Source organism: Haliotis rufescens, unplaced genomic scaffold (genome assembly GCF_023055435.1).
Source record: "Haliotis rufescens isolate VD_foot unplaced genomic scaffold, xgHalRufe1.0.p SCAF_22, whole genome shotgun sequence".
NCBI lineage: Eukaryota > Metazoa > Mollusca > Gastropoda > Lepetellida > Haliotidae > Haliotis > Haliotis rufescens.
Genome location: NW_025963913.1, coordinates 12,122,541 through 12,137,561, shown reverse-complemented (window position 1 = coordinate 12,137,561; position 15,021 = coordinate 12,122,541). Strand labels below are relative to the sequence as shown.

Genomic DNA, 15,021 nt, shown 5'->3' with positions numbered 1-15,021 from the left:
TAAGATTTGATTGACAGCAGACCAGAAAACTTTTAAGTGTTTGTACCAGTGAGGCTTAACTGATAATACTGAGACTCACAGGAGAATATACTTTTTACATTGAATTGAATTAGAAAAGAATATGTCTTTCAAATTTTAATTCTTGAAGATGTTTGTATTATTGCATCATTAGTACCTTTCTTTTGGTCACAGTAGTTAGAAGCACAATTCCTGTCAGTGCTGTACCTTAAGCAAATATGCTTCCACAATACAGTAAAGATCACCTGCAAGAAAGGCAAACAACAAAGCATCGCATTCTCAAATAAATCAATATAGATAAATCCCATTTACTAACAGTATGTCAAAGGTGTCAGTTTTGGCAAATAGTTTTATCAGCCCAGAGGAATCAACTGTAATTATTCTAAAGCCGTAACTTGATCAGTCTACTGTACCACAGAAAATAGGGATTCAAGTATTACACAATGCAAATGTCTTGGCTGTGTTTCTAAAAACTGATGTAATTATATTGGCAAATAAAAAATAACCCATGGTAAACAAAATAATTCAGCACGTTCAATGAAAGCATTCATATGTTGAATATGAATTGTGAATTAACCTACCATAAAATTGTTTCAAATATGGGGGGTCAGATTAGGGACTGGTATTTTATTATAGGGTTGAGATTGTCCTTTGGACACATCACCCCCAATTCTTTTTTTTCATGACCCCCTCCCTATAATAAATGAGCAGTCCCTAATAATGTTCAAATGTGAAAAAACATCTTTGAAAATAAGAACTGTGTCAACATTTTTTCATTCCCGCCACAAAGCTGTGATACATTTTGGCAGCACACACACCTTCAATGTGTCATTGGTGTTGGTCATATCACTTCTTTCAGCAAAAATCTTTTGGGGAAAATATTTGTTTTAATCTGGTTTCCTCTTATTTTGAATGATGTATATGTATCGTCCATCAGCAATTTCTAACTGTATTATGGCTGCCTGTAAGTAATAATGCCTGGACAAGTCAAACTATGTGCTTGCTATGACCAATGTCCAACCTCTTAAAGTTACATTGACACGCACTCAACCAAGTAACCAAGCCAGACCACCCAATTTTAGATGCCTCTTATCACAAGCATAAGTTTCTCTGGACCTATTCGTGGAAGTGGGGTAGCCAAGTGGTTAAAGCATTCACTCGTCACTCGAAAGACCCAGGGACAATGTGTGAGTCCATTTCTGGTTTCCCCTGCCATGATAAGGCTGGAATATTGCTGAAAAGCAGGGTAAAACTATACTCACACGAGCCACGTTTCACACTGCGATCTTAATGCTACGACTGTCATAAGTCTATATTAAAGTATTGGCGCAATGATTGTCTTAGACAGGGATGTGAAATCTCCGCGGAAACGCGGAAAGTCGCGTTTTTTAAAACAGTAGTCCTCGGGAAAAAATCATCTTCCGCGGAATTTTTTTTAAAAATTTAAAAAAAAAACACTCCGAAAAATATGATCGAAAACCGGACAATTGGCGCGGATTGTCCTGTTTTCGATCGGAGCTTTCACAGCATAGGTTTTCGGACATCATACGTTTTCTGTCACGAATACTTGCACTATAACGTGGGGCATGGCGTCACACAGAAATTGTAAATACTCAGAGTCAGCTGATGGCTTGTTTTTAAGATAAAGTTGTCTTTTAGCCTGTAAGTGAATGAGATGTTTTACAGTTGTTCATGTGATAAGCGAGAAATTTATGAATGTTTCTTCAGCGTCCAAAACCCCATGTCATGGGGATATATATTGTATTAATGTCTTATGTTTGCAATGGAGTTTTGTTTTTTTTCATCAAAAGGTAAGTACAAGGTAAGTTTTTTTCAATATGCTTCAACATGGGGAAAGGGTCAGACATTGCACACTTGTGACAGTTGTCCTTGTGTCTGGGGGATGGGGGTTGAAGTTTATGGCAGTATTGCTCCCAGACCTGGCGGGTAGCCAGGTGCGCGAAAGCTATGCCCGATTTTTTTAAAGTACTGATTTAACTTCGAAATTTTACTGCATCTGCCATCTTGTTTATTTTACTTATTGACTTTTGCCATTGACTTATTACATTTCTTGGTGTGAATGTTGTCCAAACTGCATGAAATTGCTTAAAATGCAATCAAATGTTTTAAAAATTTCTGGGGGGGGGCATACCCCCAGACCACCCTAGACTTTTCCTCTTTTTTCGGGAAAACCTGCTCACATCCCTGCTTAGAGCTAAGATTGCCTTGCGGAATACAGCCCTAGACCTTTTCATCCTGTGGATTGAACAGGGATGCGAAGACACAAGGCTTTTATAAGAGGGACATATTTGGGAATCAGAAGTGACAATTTGGGTAATATAGTCTTGTTGGGTTCTTTATTTGCATGCAAATATGTATGTGAGGTACACTCTTATAGGACCTGTGTTGACGACTCCCAACTGCTTAGTAGGTGATGGAAAGATGACTGTTGCTGGAAGGAGAATTAAATCTAGGGACCCTCTAAATCTTTAAGTTTTACAATTAGGGCTATTACAAGGAGAAAGTGCTACAATTTTCATGTGCATTATTCTTTAACCAACAGAGGGTGAACACTTTACCTAGAACAAACTGTTGGTATGCAAATTTCCATTTCATAAACATGATTAAGTATGGTAGAGATCCTAAATTCCTGGTATTATGAATGTTATTGACTGGAAAAGACCAGAAAAAAAATCCCAAATAAAAACAAATGTTTAGTAAGAATACATTATTATGAATACATCATTATCTTTCCCAAGGTTGAAAACTACTATCGAGAAGACATTTTACGGACTGCTTCCGTGATCTAGTGATAGAGCATCCGTCCTGAGAGTGGAAGGTCCTGGGTTTGATCCCTAGTCACGTCATACCAAAAGGTGTTAAAAGATGGTACTTGTTGTTACACTGCCTGGTACTCTGCATTAAGGGGCTTAAAACAAGGACTGGTCGGCTCAGAGTCAGTATACTGTGTCTGAGTGGGGTATTCATGTTAAACTGCCGCATCTTATCTCAGTGTCCTAGCACTATTAATCAGCAGCCACACACACACATAAATGCACGTCGCTATGTAAGTGCAATTTTTGGGATGCAATGTTAAACCCCATTTCACCTCACATATTTTACTGACTAATTTAGTTATTACCCTTGCATTTTCTTTTGTTTTTTAACTAATGAGGGTAGCGTTCATTACAAGAGCATAATTGATAAACCATATGCAAGGTTTGTATAGGCTTGAAAAGTTCCCCCCACTTGAAAAGCTTTAATTTTTATTATCAACCTTGAAAAGCCTTGAAAATCACCAAAATAGCTTGAAAAGCCTTGAATTGTTACAAAATGAAAAAGACTTGTTAAAAATTATTGACAGACTTAATTTTACATTGGTACTGTATTTGACAATTGCACTTCAGACCATGCCCATATATGCTCACAAATGCATTTCCTTGAATGTAAACATCATCTTCAGAAAACGCTGGACAACTAATGATAACACCAGAATTTAGAAGAGGTTAAAAAATGATTTCTAATGGCCCAGTGTTTCCGTTCTGTTTTAAAATTACCGGTTTACCTGACTGGCAGTTATACTGGTTTGTTCAATATTCTGCCAGTCCTATCAATAAACCTAATGGTAACAGCCTTATAGTGCCTGGCACTGTCATGAGGATCTTTAATTGCTTTAATTTTCCTGCAGCTTCATAAATCTACAGTACAAAATATTACCTCCGATGTCATTTTCCGAACTTGTATTCTCACACACGCAGCCATTGGAACGCGTTCAACAAGTCCTGATGAAACTTTCTTGTTATTGACAAGAAGTAAGACTGTTCTCATTAGACATGTTAGACGTTTTATGTGTATTGTGTAATTACTTTTGTTTTCATTTTCTCCTTTTGGTGCCACTATTCATGTTTTGTCTACAAGATTATCATGTGATTCATATCAACCAATGATTACCGGTAAGCTTGGCTAAATATGGACTAAGAATCTCCCTGCCCCCTGCCTAACAAACATGCTAAAACATTGTTTGGTTTTAAGACAGCATTTATTCATAGTTTTGGTCAATACTTCATTTTGAAGATGTCATATTTACTGCCATTCCAGTGGACCGATAGGGTTCCAGTTTACCCGTCCATGTCCTATTTTACCATTTAATTACCGTCAGTTACAAGAAATTGGAAAAAATGTTTCACGTTTTGTTAAGGGTCTGTCTTTGTTGTTTTGTTGACACATTACACTGTTGACTACATATCCAGGTTAGCTACACTATTTATTTATCACCTGACTAAATGATCTATCTTGTGGCCTGCTTGTCTGACATTGTAGTTTGTCTGCAAACATCTCAGAAACAGCAGACCAATTCAACTTAACATGCTTGTTTCTACCAATTACAAGACCTGAATTAAAATAGTTTAAATCAAATTTTCATTTCTGTGCGATTCATGGCCGTTACTCAGCCATTTTTGTTTTGTCTAGTTACTAGTTCGACACAGCACGTGTTCTGCCTTTTTTTGATGTTTTTGCGATGTTTTAAATATTCACTTGGGCATTTTGGCTTTGCGAGTGAGTGAGTACAGTTTTACGCCGCTTTTAGCAATATTCCAGCAATATCACGGCGGGGGAGTCCGGACACCGGAAAATGGGCTTCACACATTGTACCCATGTGGGTAATCGAACCTGGGTCTTCGGCGTGACAAGCCAACGCTTTAACCACTAGGCTACCCCACCGCTCATGAGTACTATCAAGATGCATTTTTGGCTCTGAAAATCTGAAAAAAAATCATCTCCAAAGATACAGCCAAACTCAGGTAGCTGAACTAGCATGTTTGTTTCTTGATATTTTGTTCAAATAATGCAGATTTTATGGTTATATTTTCAAGAGTTTTAATATCACTCAAAAAACGGTTGTTGCAACTAATGAAAGAATTAAAGTCTCATGTGCTTTGTAAAGATTATTGGAAACATGTGAGGCATGTTACTCGACTAACCCAAATGTTTTGACATTCATCACCTCCGTCATCTAGTGGTAGAGCATCCGCCCAGAGAGTGGAAGGTCCGGGGTTTGATCCCCAGCCACATCATACCAAAAAAAGTTAAAAGATGATACTTGTTGTTACACTTCCTGGCACTCTGCATTAAGGGGTTAAAACAAGGACTAGTTGGCTTGGAGTCAGTATTCTGTGTCGGAGTGAGGTATTCATGTTAAACTGTGGCATGGTATCTCAGTGGGCTAGCTCTATAGGCGTTAGTCCGGACTAGTACGCATGCAAGCACATTGCTATAAGTGCAATCATCATGAATGCAACGTTAAACCTTATTTCAACTCACCTTGCTGAAACTCAGTTTGAATGTTTGTCTCCATATAACTGTCATGGTTGAATTAACAAAATATATAAATATGTGAAATGTTTCTTGACAACGTAGTTACCTATTTCACATTAGCAGTTGGTCCTCATTATTTTTGCAGAAACTATTTTTTTATATCATTGTAGAGATGGCTACACATCCAGTTGAGCAGCAAAGCTGTGGCACTATTTTATATAATTAACTTTTTCTTACAGACTCCTTATACCAGTTGAAGTGTCTTTGGATATATAGCATGAAGAACATGAGATCATGATCTTGGAGCAGAATTTGAGGGAAGAGAAGATGGTGGAGTTACCTCCCCTGTCTCTGTATTCAATGACCAAGGTGTGTATATTTATGCCTAAAGTTATCAAGTTAGTGTTCGGGTGCTTGTGAACTCAGTTAACATGAAACCTGAAACAACAGAATTGTCTACAAAATTGTCTACCCATTGGTTTAAATGGGTTTAGAAATACCCAATAGACTGGATCCAAGGGAGATCAAATAATGGAATACCTAATTTGAATGGTTGTGTGTGAGTAAATGCTCAATGGCTTACACAATACACAATTATCTGGAGCATTGCCTAGAACAATTCTATTATATATTATATACAAAATATTATTATCCACTGCGACAAAGTGGAAGTGGGATATAGGATTGGGTGCTGTATATTTGTCCTTCCGTCCGTCCGTCACATTTCGTTTCCGGAGCAGAACTAAAAAACCACGAGAGATACCTTAACCAAACTTGGCACATAGATAGGTCTAGTGGTGAACTGGTGCCTTTTGATAGTTTGGTTTATTTTAAATAAAATAATTTGAGTTTCCATGGCAACGACTTTAACTTACACTGAAAATGGTGGTAGTGCTCGTTTCAGTAGCAGATCTTGAAAACTGTACAATATTTCTTCACTAAACTTGTCACATAGATAGGTCTAGTGATAAACTGGTGCCTTTTGATACTTTGGGGTTTAAAAAAAGTATTTTTTTGAGTTTCCCTGGCAACGAATTTGACTTACACTGAAAATGGTGGTAGTGCTCGTTTCCGGAGCAGATCTTGAAAACTGTAGAATATTTCTTCACTAAACTTGGCACATAGGTAGGTCTAGTGATAAACTGGTGCCTTTTGATACTTTGTGATTTTAAAAAAAATAATTTTTTTCGAGTTTCCCTGGCAACAATTTTGACTTACACTGAAAATGGTGGTAGTCCTTGTAACCGGAGCTGATCTTGAAAATTGTACAATAGTCTGTCATGGTTGAAAGAAAACAGTATCCAGGGACTTAAGCATCGGGCCTCAGAATCCACAAGTGTCAAGGTAGCACCTATGAGCTGATGATTGCACCTATAAGCAAATTATTTTTCGAGTTTCCATGGCAACGACTTTGATTAAGATTGAAAATGGCGGTAGTCCTCGTTTCTGGATCAGATCTTGAAAACCGTACCATATTTCTTCACCAAGCAGATCTTGAAAACCGTACCATATTTCTTCACCAAACTTGGCACATAATGTCATCTCGCAGTATTGAATACATTTCCATTCTTGTTGGTAAGTTCTGCATTGCTTGTGTTGATGTTTCTCCAAAAGTGTCTTGGACATGGTTGTTGTATTCATTGACTAGCTTTATGCAGAAACACAACTCATTTCAAATACAACAGTGTAACTGATCTTAAACCTACTCAACCTTATAAACACTGCCTCTTATTCTGTATATATTCTTGTCAACCATACTCTGTACTTCACTTGCTTGATAACGGTGTTAGAACCTACACCGAAACGTCGCTCCTAATTGTAATAAAGAAGTTGTTCGTCCATATGTTTTATCCTTACTCATTACAAAAACAGTTACCTATTCTATCATAAACTGCATATTGCAAAACAACACCAGTCATAACTTTTTTAGTGCTGCAATTAGGCCATTTGCAAAAAGGTTCCAGTGAACATAGTTCACGGGAGCTAATGCATTGCACATAACTGGACATGTCATCTTAGGGGATATGAGTATTTCATGCTTGTTTAAGTAAGATTGTGTCTGTGTCCTCTTCCAGCCCCAGTTGGAGGAATTCCTTCCACGCTTGATCAACATAGCATGTCCAGCCAGAACACCCACCCCACCAGCCAGCCAGTTCTACAAACCTGAGTGGTGGCCTGTGGACATTCCCTGGGTTGCTCCAAGTGTCAAAGACAGTGATGATCTTTTAAAACAGGTATCCAGACATGTGTGTTTCAGAGGTGTGACACGGTGGATTTAAGTAATGAGGGGTTGTTAATTTAGGTACAGCATGATAGATCAACACTTGATGATGAGGGTACACTCAGCAAACATATTTACGTGATAACCATGTTCCGGAACAGAATATTTGGTTGCAATCGAAGCAATGTGTCTAACTTACATCTTGAAGGAATGTGTCAATAAAGTAAGGAACTCTCACACATTGAGGAAAGGAAACATTAATGTGACTGTTCAGTAAAGATGTTTTTCTACATGTGCTTTTGTCCTCAAAGCCAGTTGGATTGTGTTGTATGCAGAGAATAACTGTTTCAGTTTGCTGGTGGGGAATGTGAATCTACTGACAAACTTCGAAGTGTAGTCCAAGCATGTTATGAGTATATGGGCCACACTGAATTGCTGACAAAGCCAAACACAACAGCTGATCTGGTAAATATGCGTTGAGTGTTACTATCTGTCTATTATATGAAGCCTAGACATGTCAGTTATTCTGTCATTAGGCCTGTCTGCTCCTGGAAGAAAAACCCTTTCCTCTTACCATGATTATGACTACTATAAACTGTGATGCAGTGCAAGCACACTTTCAGTTTGTCGGTTGTTTATCATCATCTGTTTCTATTCGTGTTTGCACATTCACATGATAGATATTGGTTCCAATATGGCAGTGAAGAAAACATTTTTTAACTCTGTAGGCTGCAGTGTACATGTCATGTTGTACTACATGTAGTAAGATTTTCATACAAGAAAGCCTAAATAAAAAATTGTTATACATTCATTCATGCAAAAATGGCTACGTTCAAGTTGTACATTAATGACATGGTATAAAGTTATCATGGGTTCCAGTATTCAAGACAAATGTCCTCATGTCACAAATCTAAAGGATCTAGTAATTGGCCCATAAAGCATTATTTTTATCCTCCGCCACGAAGTGGGTTGGGGGATATAGGAACGGACAAATGTTCTTAAAAACTATTTAATTCAAAGGAATGAAATTTTACTCACTGATGTTACTGGTCATGATCTCAAATGAGCTTGAAAATTGATGTCTTGAATTCATATTTTACCGAGTTATGACCCTTGATTCGTGCTTTTCAAGTTAGTGTATACTGTGTGAAATGGGGACAAGTTTTCTCAAGAACTACTGAAGTTACTTTAATGAAAGTTTGCATGCTTATCTAAGAGATATTTGTCAAGATTTGAGTTTGAAAATTGGTCCCGTCAATTATTTCTTCACAGAGTTATGGCCCTTGATCCATGTTATTTTACTGAGTGCATAGTGTGTGTTCAGAAACTACTGAAGTTGGCTTACCCAAGATATGCTTATCAAGACTGAGTTATTTTTTCCAGAGAAGGACCTTTTGTTTGTATTAATTTCACATTTAATCATATTTTTCTGGTGACATAGAGCAACCAAGTGCCTATCACTTCTAAGGCTTTATTGGACTCTTTTTTTTATAGTTTATATTCACTTCTATATGAACAAACAGAATTCTAATATACCCCATAGTCATAAGGCTGCTTTCTTGTTACTTTTTGAAAGGTTGGAAATTTATGGTACAAAATTTATCATGATTTTGCTGTAGTGTTTGATGTTGTCTTGCAGACTAGCCTGAAAAACAATGCTGATGTCCTGTCTGTGGATTCTTCTGATGGTATGTACTTCCACCTTGCCACTTATGATTTCTGACTTTCTCCTGTCTTTGAAATAGATAACTGTAAAGTCTTTGTTTAGGAGCACCATGTAAAAGGGGAGGCTTGATAGTTTTGTCTGAATTTAACCACCACCACACTTTATTTTTGAAACAACGATTCCGTTTGGATAACTTAGGGATATCATAGCATGCATATCTCCTTTGCAGGACCACCTCCGTGGTCTAGTAGTAGAGCATCTGACAGGAGAGCGGAATATTGGGGGATTCGATCCCTGGCCGAGTCATACCGAAAGATGTTATAAGATGGTACTTGTTGTTACCCTGTCTGGGCCTCGGCCATAAGGGTCTATCTAAAACAAGGACTTGTTGCCTCGGAGTCAGTATACTGTGTCTGATTGGGGTATTCATGTTAAACCTTAGGCATGGTATCTTAGTGGGCTAGCACTATGAAATCAGCATAAGTCCGAAATAGTACAAGCGCATGCACATCACCATATTAGTTCAATTAAACCCATTTCACCTCACTGCATATCTCCTTTGTTGTCCTTGGACGTTTTTGCACATTGACATGCCATTCGAAGAAAGGTTTTATTGTATGTCAAGGAAAGTTGGTACATGTCTCCCTTAGGATGGGTCAGATGGAAAAGGTTGTGAGTGATCTATTCCATCTGTAAGGTCACAGTGAAGGTCATGCATAAAGTAGGCTTGCAATATTCACTAAAATGATTTTTCTGAAGATAGTTTTTGAAGTTATATGATTTGATTTTATATGTATGACAAAAGATGACAGGTCACGGTGACCTATTGTCAATGAGTAGCATATATTATTTGCTTTGTTGTGTTGCATTGAATTTCACCTAGATGCTCACATTAAGTCTAGAAGTATTCATTGTAGTGGGATGCAAGTTGCTACAGTTCATCCTCAAACATTGCATTAAAGAGGTGGTTTTATGCCACATTTATTCAAGGTCACTGGAAGTATTCTTTAGGTAGTTCTGCTTCCTTTCTGCTTCCTTGTGTACTGAACCAACTCCCGTGTTTGTATGACATGTTTTTAAGAGTAAATATCCATGTTTTCAACCAGAAATAATCAGGCATGTGATAGAGGCTGAAATAGAGGGTCAAGACAGTTAAACCAGATGTGCTTCAAACTTGCTCATTAGGACCTTTGTTTTTATTGTTTGCTGTTTAACGCCACACTCGGCAATATTCCAGCTATATGACAGCAGTATGTAAGTAAGCGAGTCTGGACCAGACAATCCAGTGATTGATATTATAAGCATCAATTTATTGCAATTAAGATACAATGACATGCATCTACCAAGTCTGCAATCCTGATCACCTGATCCTGTTAGTCGCCACTTACAACAAGCATAGTTGCTGAAGACCTATTCTAAGCCAGATCTTCACGGGTCCCTTCTGTTTTAAAGTTGTCTTGCATTAGCCATGTGATTTCCCAAACTGGAACTGTATATTACTTTCTTATTATTGTGATTAATAACCCTCTAAAGTTCCACCGGAAGTGACATTAAGATAAGATATGAAAACACTTTATTACCTTAAAGAAAATTTGGGTTTCAGGAGCACAAGTTCTCAGCTTATTGATAAACACATATATATTTGTAGAAGAACATCACAAATGGAATTATCATTAAATATGGCATTAGTGAATAAATGCTATGCAATTATCACAGAACTGAGCTGGTATAAATGAATTCCAGACCCTGTTTGTTCTCAACATGGGCAATCGTAGCCAGCAGCAAGAAAGAAAATGTTGATACTCTGAATGTAAAACATGCGAATTACCGCTTAATATTTTATTTGCTTTGTTAACTGTTTGCTGCTCATAAATTCTGCTGATGTCCTGAAGAGACATGCCAATGATTTTATTCGCTGTGTTAATGATTTCAGGGATTTATCTAGACCTGCTCAGAGGCTGATATTCGACCCCCATGTCTGCTGCAAATGACAGTAAAAATTCTCAATTTGAATTAATAATGTCCCAATACTTCAGAATTCATGAAAATAAGAACGTTAAAAAAAATCTAATTTGACCAATATCACATTTTTTCCCCCAATTTGCTTTAGAGCACTTAGTTTGGAATCCTAGGTAAATCCCTGGTTTTTGACAGTTTGTTTTTGTTGCTATATTCAACTTTCTTATTAATGTACTGTAGCTACATTTGTTCTACATTGAACATGCAATACTCTATAAATTGGTTTAGGGTAGCTAGAAGCTCATGTTGTTCTCTCAGAAATTAACTCCTGGCTTCCATGTACTTTGTAAGAAGGATCCTTGGATTTCCTTCCTTATTTTGGATAATATTATTCTAAGTACAAATATGTATATAATTGTGTGTGACCTCAGGATGATGTTTTGGTGCTGCATTTTGGAAGGTTTGCCATTTTGTATGAAACAAAAGCAGAAGGTAAATTGATATTTGGATATGACTTGTTCCAAGTATGATTCCTATGGTCAGTGTATTTGGCAACATGTCAGAAAGACTAAGGCAAATGGTTTAATATGATTGTTGAATATTTGAATTGATATTTATTATCACATAAAATTCAGGCAAGCAGGCAACCTACCTCAAAAGTAAACTTGTCATGGGATACACTTTTGACTTCAAAGTTTACATACAATGAAAACAATAAGTAATGTGCGTCTGTAGGTAGGTCCAAGGCTAGGGAAATTGAATTTGCTTCTTTTTCTGTTCAGAATTGATCATATGATGCCTTTTTTTAATGTTGATCACACTATCTTCCAGATGACTCTGATGCGGAAGTTGTGGATGTGTATGTGTGTTTCTGTTGTGACCGCTGGTTCGGTGGCAAGAATGGAAAGTCGAAGTTGGAGGAGCATGTTCTCACCCACATGGAAAATGAATACAGTGTCTCAACACAGTCTGACAAACCATCTCACACTTCCCAGACATGTGCTGTTTCTGTGCAAAGTAGTAAACCAAAAACACGGCCACCTAAGTCTACACCATTTCTCCCAAGACCTCGAAAGAGACGTCCAGAAATACCTTTGTGGAAGCGTCAAGATTTGCCCTGCAACAATGGAGTGCATCAATCTGATTTCTTGAAATCATTTGGACTATTATCAAGCAAACAAGCCAAAAATGTTGTGTCCAGGTCCAAGTCTGATATGGACATTGATTGTGAGATAGTTGCTGTGGAAGGTTTGGACAGTAGGCCTTTGACCTCTCCACGAACACCAAGGTCCCTTATGTCCCAGCTGAGTCGAGATGGGGAGGGTACTTCCAGGAAGAGACTCAGTTTCTCAGTACCAGACGATGCCAGTGATGGTGAGGCCACTGAGGCGACTAGTCCAAGCAAGAATATTCAAGGAGCTCTTCTTAATGTACCATTTTCATCACTTCTTGGGAAGAGAGTCAAGAAACACATCAAACCTGACAGTTCAGTGTGCACAATCAAAGATGTGGAAGAGCACTGCTCAACAGTGGTTCGGAATGGGTTTCTTGATAAATTGAGGTACCGTTCAAATGACTATCCTGTAACATACAAAAAGAAACGGAAGCACTGTTTCAAACACATACATGAGTATAAATTCAATAAGGAGCAAAAAGGTGAGTTCTTGAGGAAAGTAAGAACAGGACTGAACAAACGAAGCAGGCAGTTGAAGCGTCAAATGGCCACATGTAGAGTTGTGTTAAAAAGGGTGTCAAAGGAAGAGATCCAGTTTTGGAAGGAGAAAAAGAGCAGCCTTGGAGCTGAATGGATTGATGATGATATCAGCATAGTGGAAGTACAGCCTCCTCCCATTGCTGACAGATCTAAACTGTATTATTGTACCAATACTGGTGTCACTCGCGAGGTAAGACCAATGCCCATGCAGGCCCAAAGACGTCATCAGAACATTCTACAGCTCAGAACTCAGCAGAATGCTAGGGTATCTGGTGCAGTACCTTCGCAATATTGCATCCAGCCCAGACCACAGTTTCTTGTGAGAAAGGTAGAGAAACAGTTTAACGGTCACCAGTCGTCAAAGTTGGTGTATGTACCAATTAATGAACAGCCAGCTGGTCCCAAGAAGAGAGTTGATTCTCATGGGAAGATTCCTCACAGTGGTCAAATGGTCAAGACATGGGGTGAACATACCATGGTTGCCGACAGAAGATTACTTGGTCCAGCAAGTTCCAGCAGAAGAAAGCAACATTTCTTAAACTTGAGGAAAGAACTGGCTGATGATATTTCCATTCACAGTCAGTCTTCAGATGAGGATTATGGGAATGTTATGGCAAAGTCAGTCCAAAGATCACTTATTCAGAAAAGAGACTCGCCTGTTCCTCACATGGTTATGTCTGCTTCAGGTGGATACATAAAAACTGTTGCAGCTCCTGAGGCTGTGAAGGCCTTTGGGAATAAGGTGCCTGTGACCAATGTGCCAACACAGAGACATTTTACCTCGCACCCAGTACAAAAGAGTGATTCACCCAAATTGTGGTCTGTGAAACCCAGGCCAGAACCATCTAGTTTAGGGTATAACACATCCACAGGCATGAGCATATCACCTGTTTACAAGTCTGAGGCTGCCAAAATGAAGAGTGGGGGGACAAGTGTTCCTATGTGTACTGTGAAAACTAAAACTGTCCAAGCACCTCCATTGCACATTGTTGATGATGTTATTTATATTGATGATGACTGAATTAAAAAATGGAGGTATGAAATACTTCCAACTACAATGTGTTTTAAGTGACAGCATTGAATGCTTTTATAACTTAGACAGTTTGTGGCATTATGTTTTCATTTCAGATGATGAATAAACATAAATAAAGTATTGCAGTGTGTCCCCCTTTAGTTCCCCTAAAAGATGGTTCAGCTTCAATCAGACATGCTCCTGTGGGGATTCCGGGTTAGAATTTGTTCCAAGCAACCTTTGATTGTAAGAAATGGTTCAATGATCGGGTGGCCAGTCTTTCAAATAACAGGTTTTCTTATGTGTGGTAAGAATAGTATACAAAACCTCTACCACCTGTAGAAGTTTTAGCTTTAAACTGATATGTGACGGTGCCCATCGTTAGTTGTAGCATGTGTAGGCACAGATGAAATGGTCAAAATGAATGTTTAAAAGTATTATATTCCGTGCTGGGACCTATCCTACGATACATACGTTTGGAGCATTCGACCTGCAGATCCTGGAATGTTTGGTCCTGTATCACTATCTCATCTACATTGGGTCTCCTCACGACCCGGCTGTCATAGGATAGATAGTCAGCAACATGCTCACATCCAATTTGGTGTAACATATGAATACACTAACATAAAGATATACCATCAACACTCGTTAGGACATTACTTAAAACATCTGTGAGATGATATAAACAAACATTTTATCTAGTAAGTTATCTATTGTATCTAGTATGTTTGTAGAGGGTCACACAAGGCTACGGCAATCACTTAATAGTTGAATACTTAGGAGTGTGATGTCAGTAGCTGTGGTAACCGGGTCTCTGTGCTGCTCCCTAAGTGATTTATTTGACTCGTCGCTACAGAAACCCATACCTTGAACCGTATATGGTGACAAACCAAACAACAAGGTCATGATTTGTTAATCTATAACGACTTTAGCATATGACGACACTGATACAACCAGGGCGTGATTTTGGGATGACACACAGACAACCAGACCATGATTGGAGTATGATCAGACGCATGCTCATAAGGCTTACCATTTTATGCACACTCAATACATTCAGATATCCTGTGATACGTGCTATTTGATTGGAAAGACCGCTAAAAGACGTTTCTGCG

The 15,021-nt window shown here is 38.3% G+C and overlaps 1 protein-coding gene across 6 annotated transcripts in view; it reads left to right on the top strand.

Annotated features, from left to right (window-relative positions):
- Positions 1-14,057, top strand: part of LOC124146418 — a 41,605-nt gene extending 27,548 nt beyond the window's left edge. For all 6 annotated transcript variants that reach the window (XM_046516703.2, XM_046516701.2, XM_046516702.2 and 3 more), the window contains exons 2-6: positions 5,574-5,703; positions 7,410-7,568; positions 7,907-8,020; positions 9,195-9,243; positions 12,012-14,057. In XM_046516703.2, the coding sequence (XP_046372659.2) occupies positions 5,629-5,703; positions 7,410-7,568; positions 7,907-8,020; positions 9,195-9,243; positions 12,012-13,915 (2,301 nt within the window). In that variant the 5' untranslated portion in view covers positions 5,574-5,628 and the 3' untranslated portion in view covers positions 13,916-14,057. The remainder of the gene's footprint in view (positions 1-5,573; positions 5,704-7,409; positions 7,569-7,906; positions 8,021-9,194; positions 9,244-12,011) is intronic.
- The last annotated feature ends 964 nt before the right edge of the window (positions 14,058-15,021 follow it).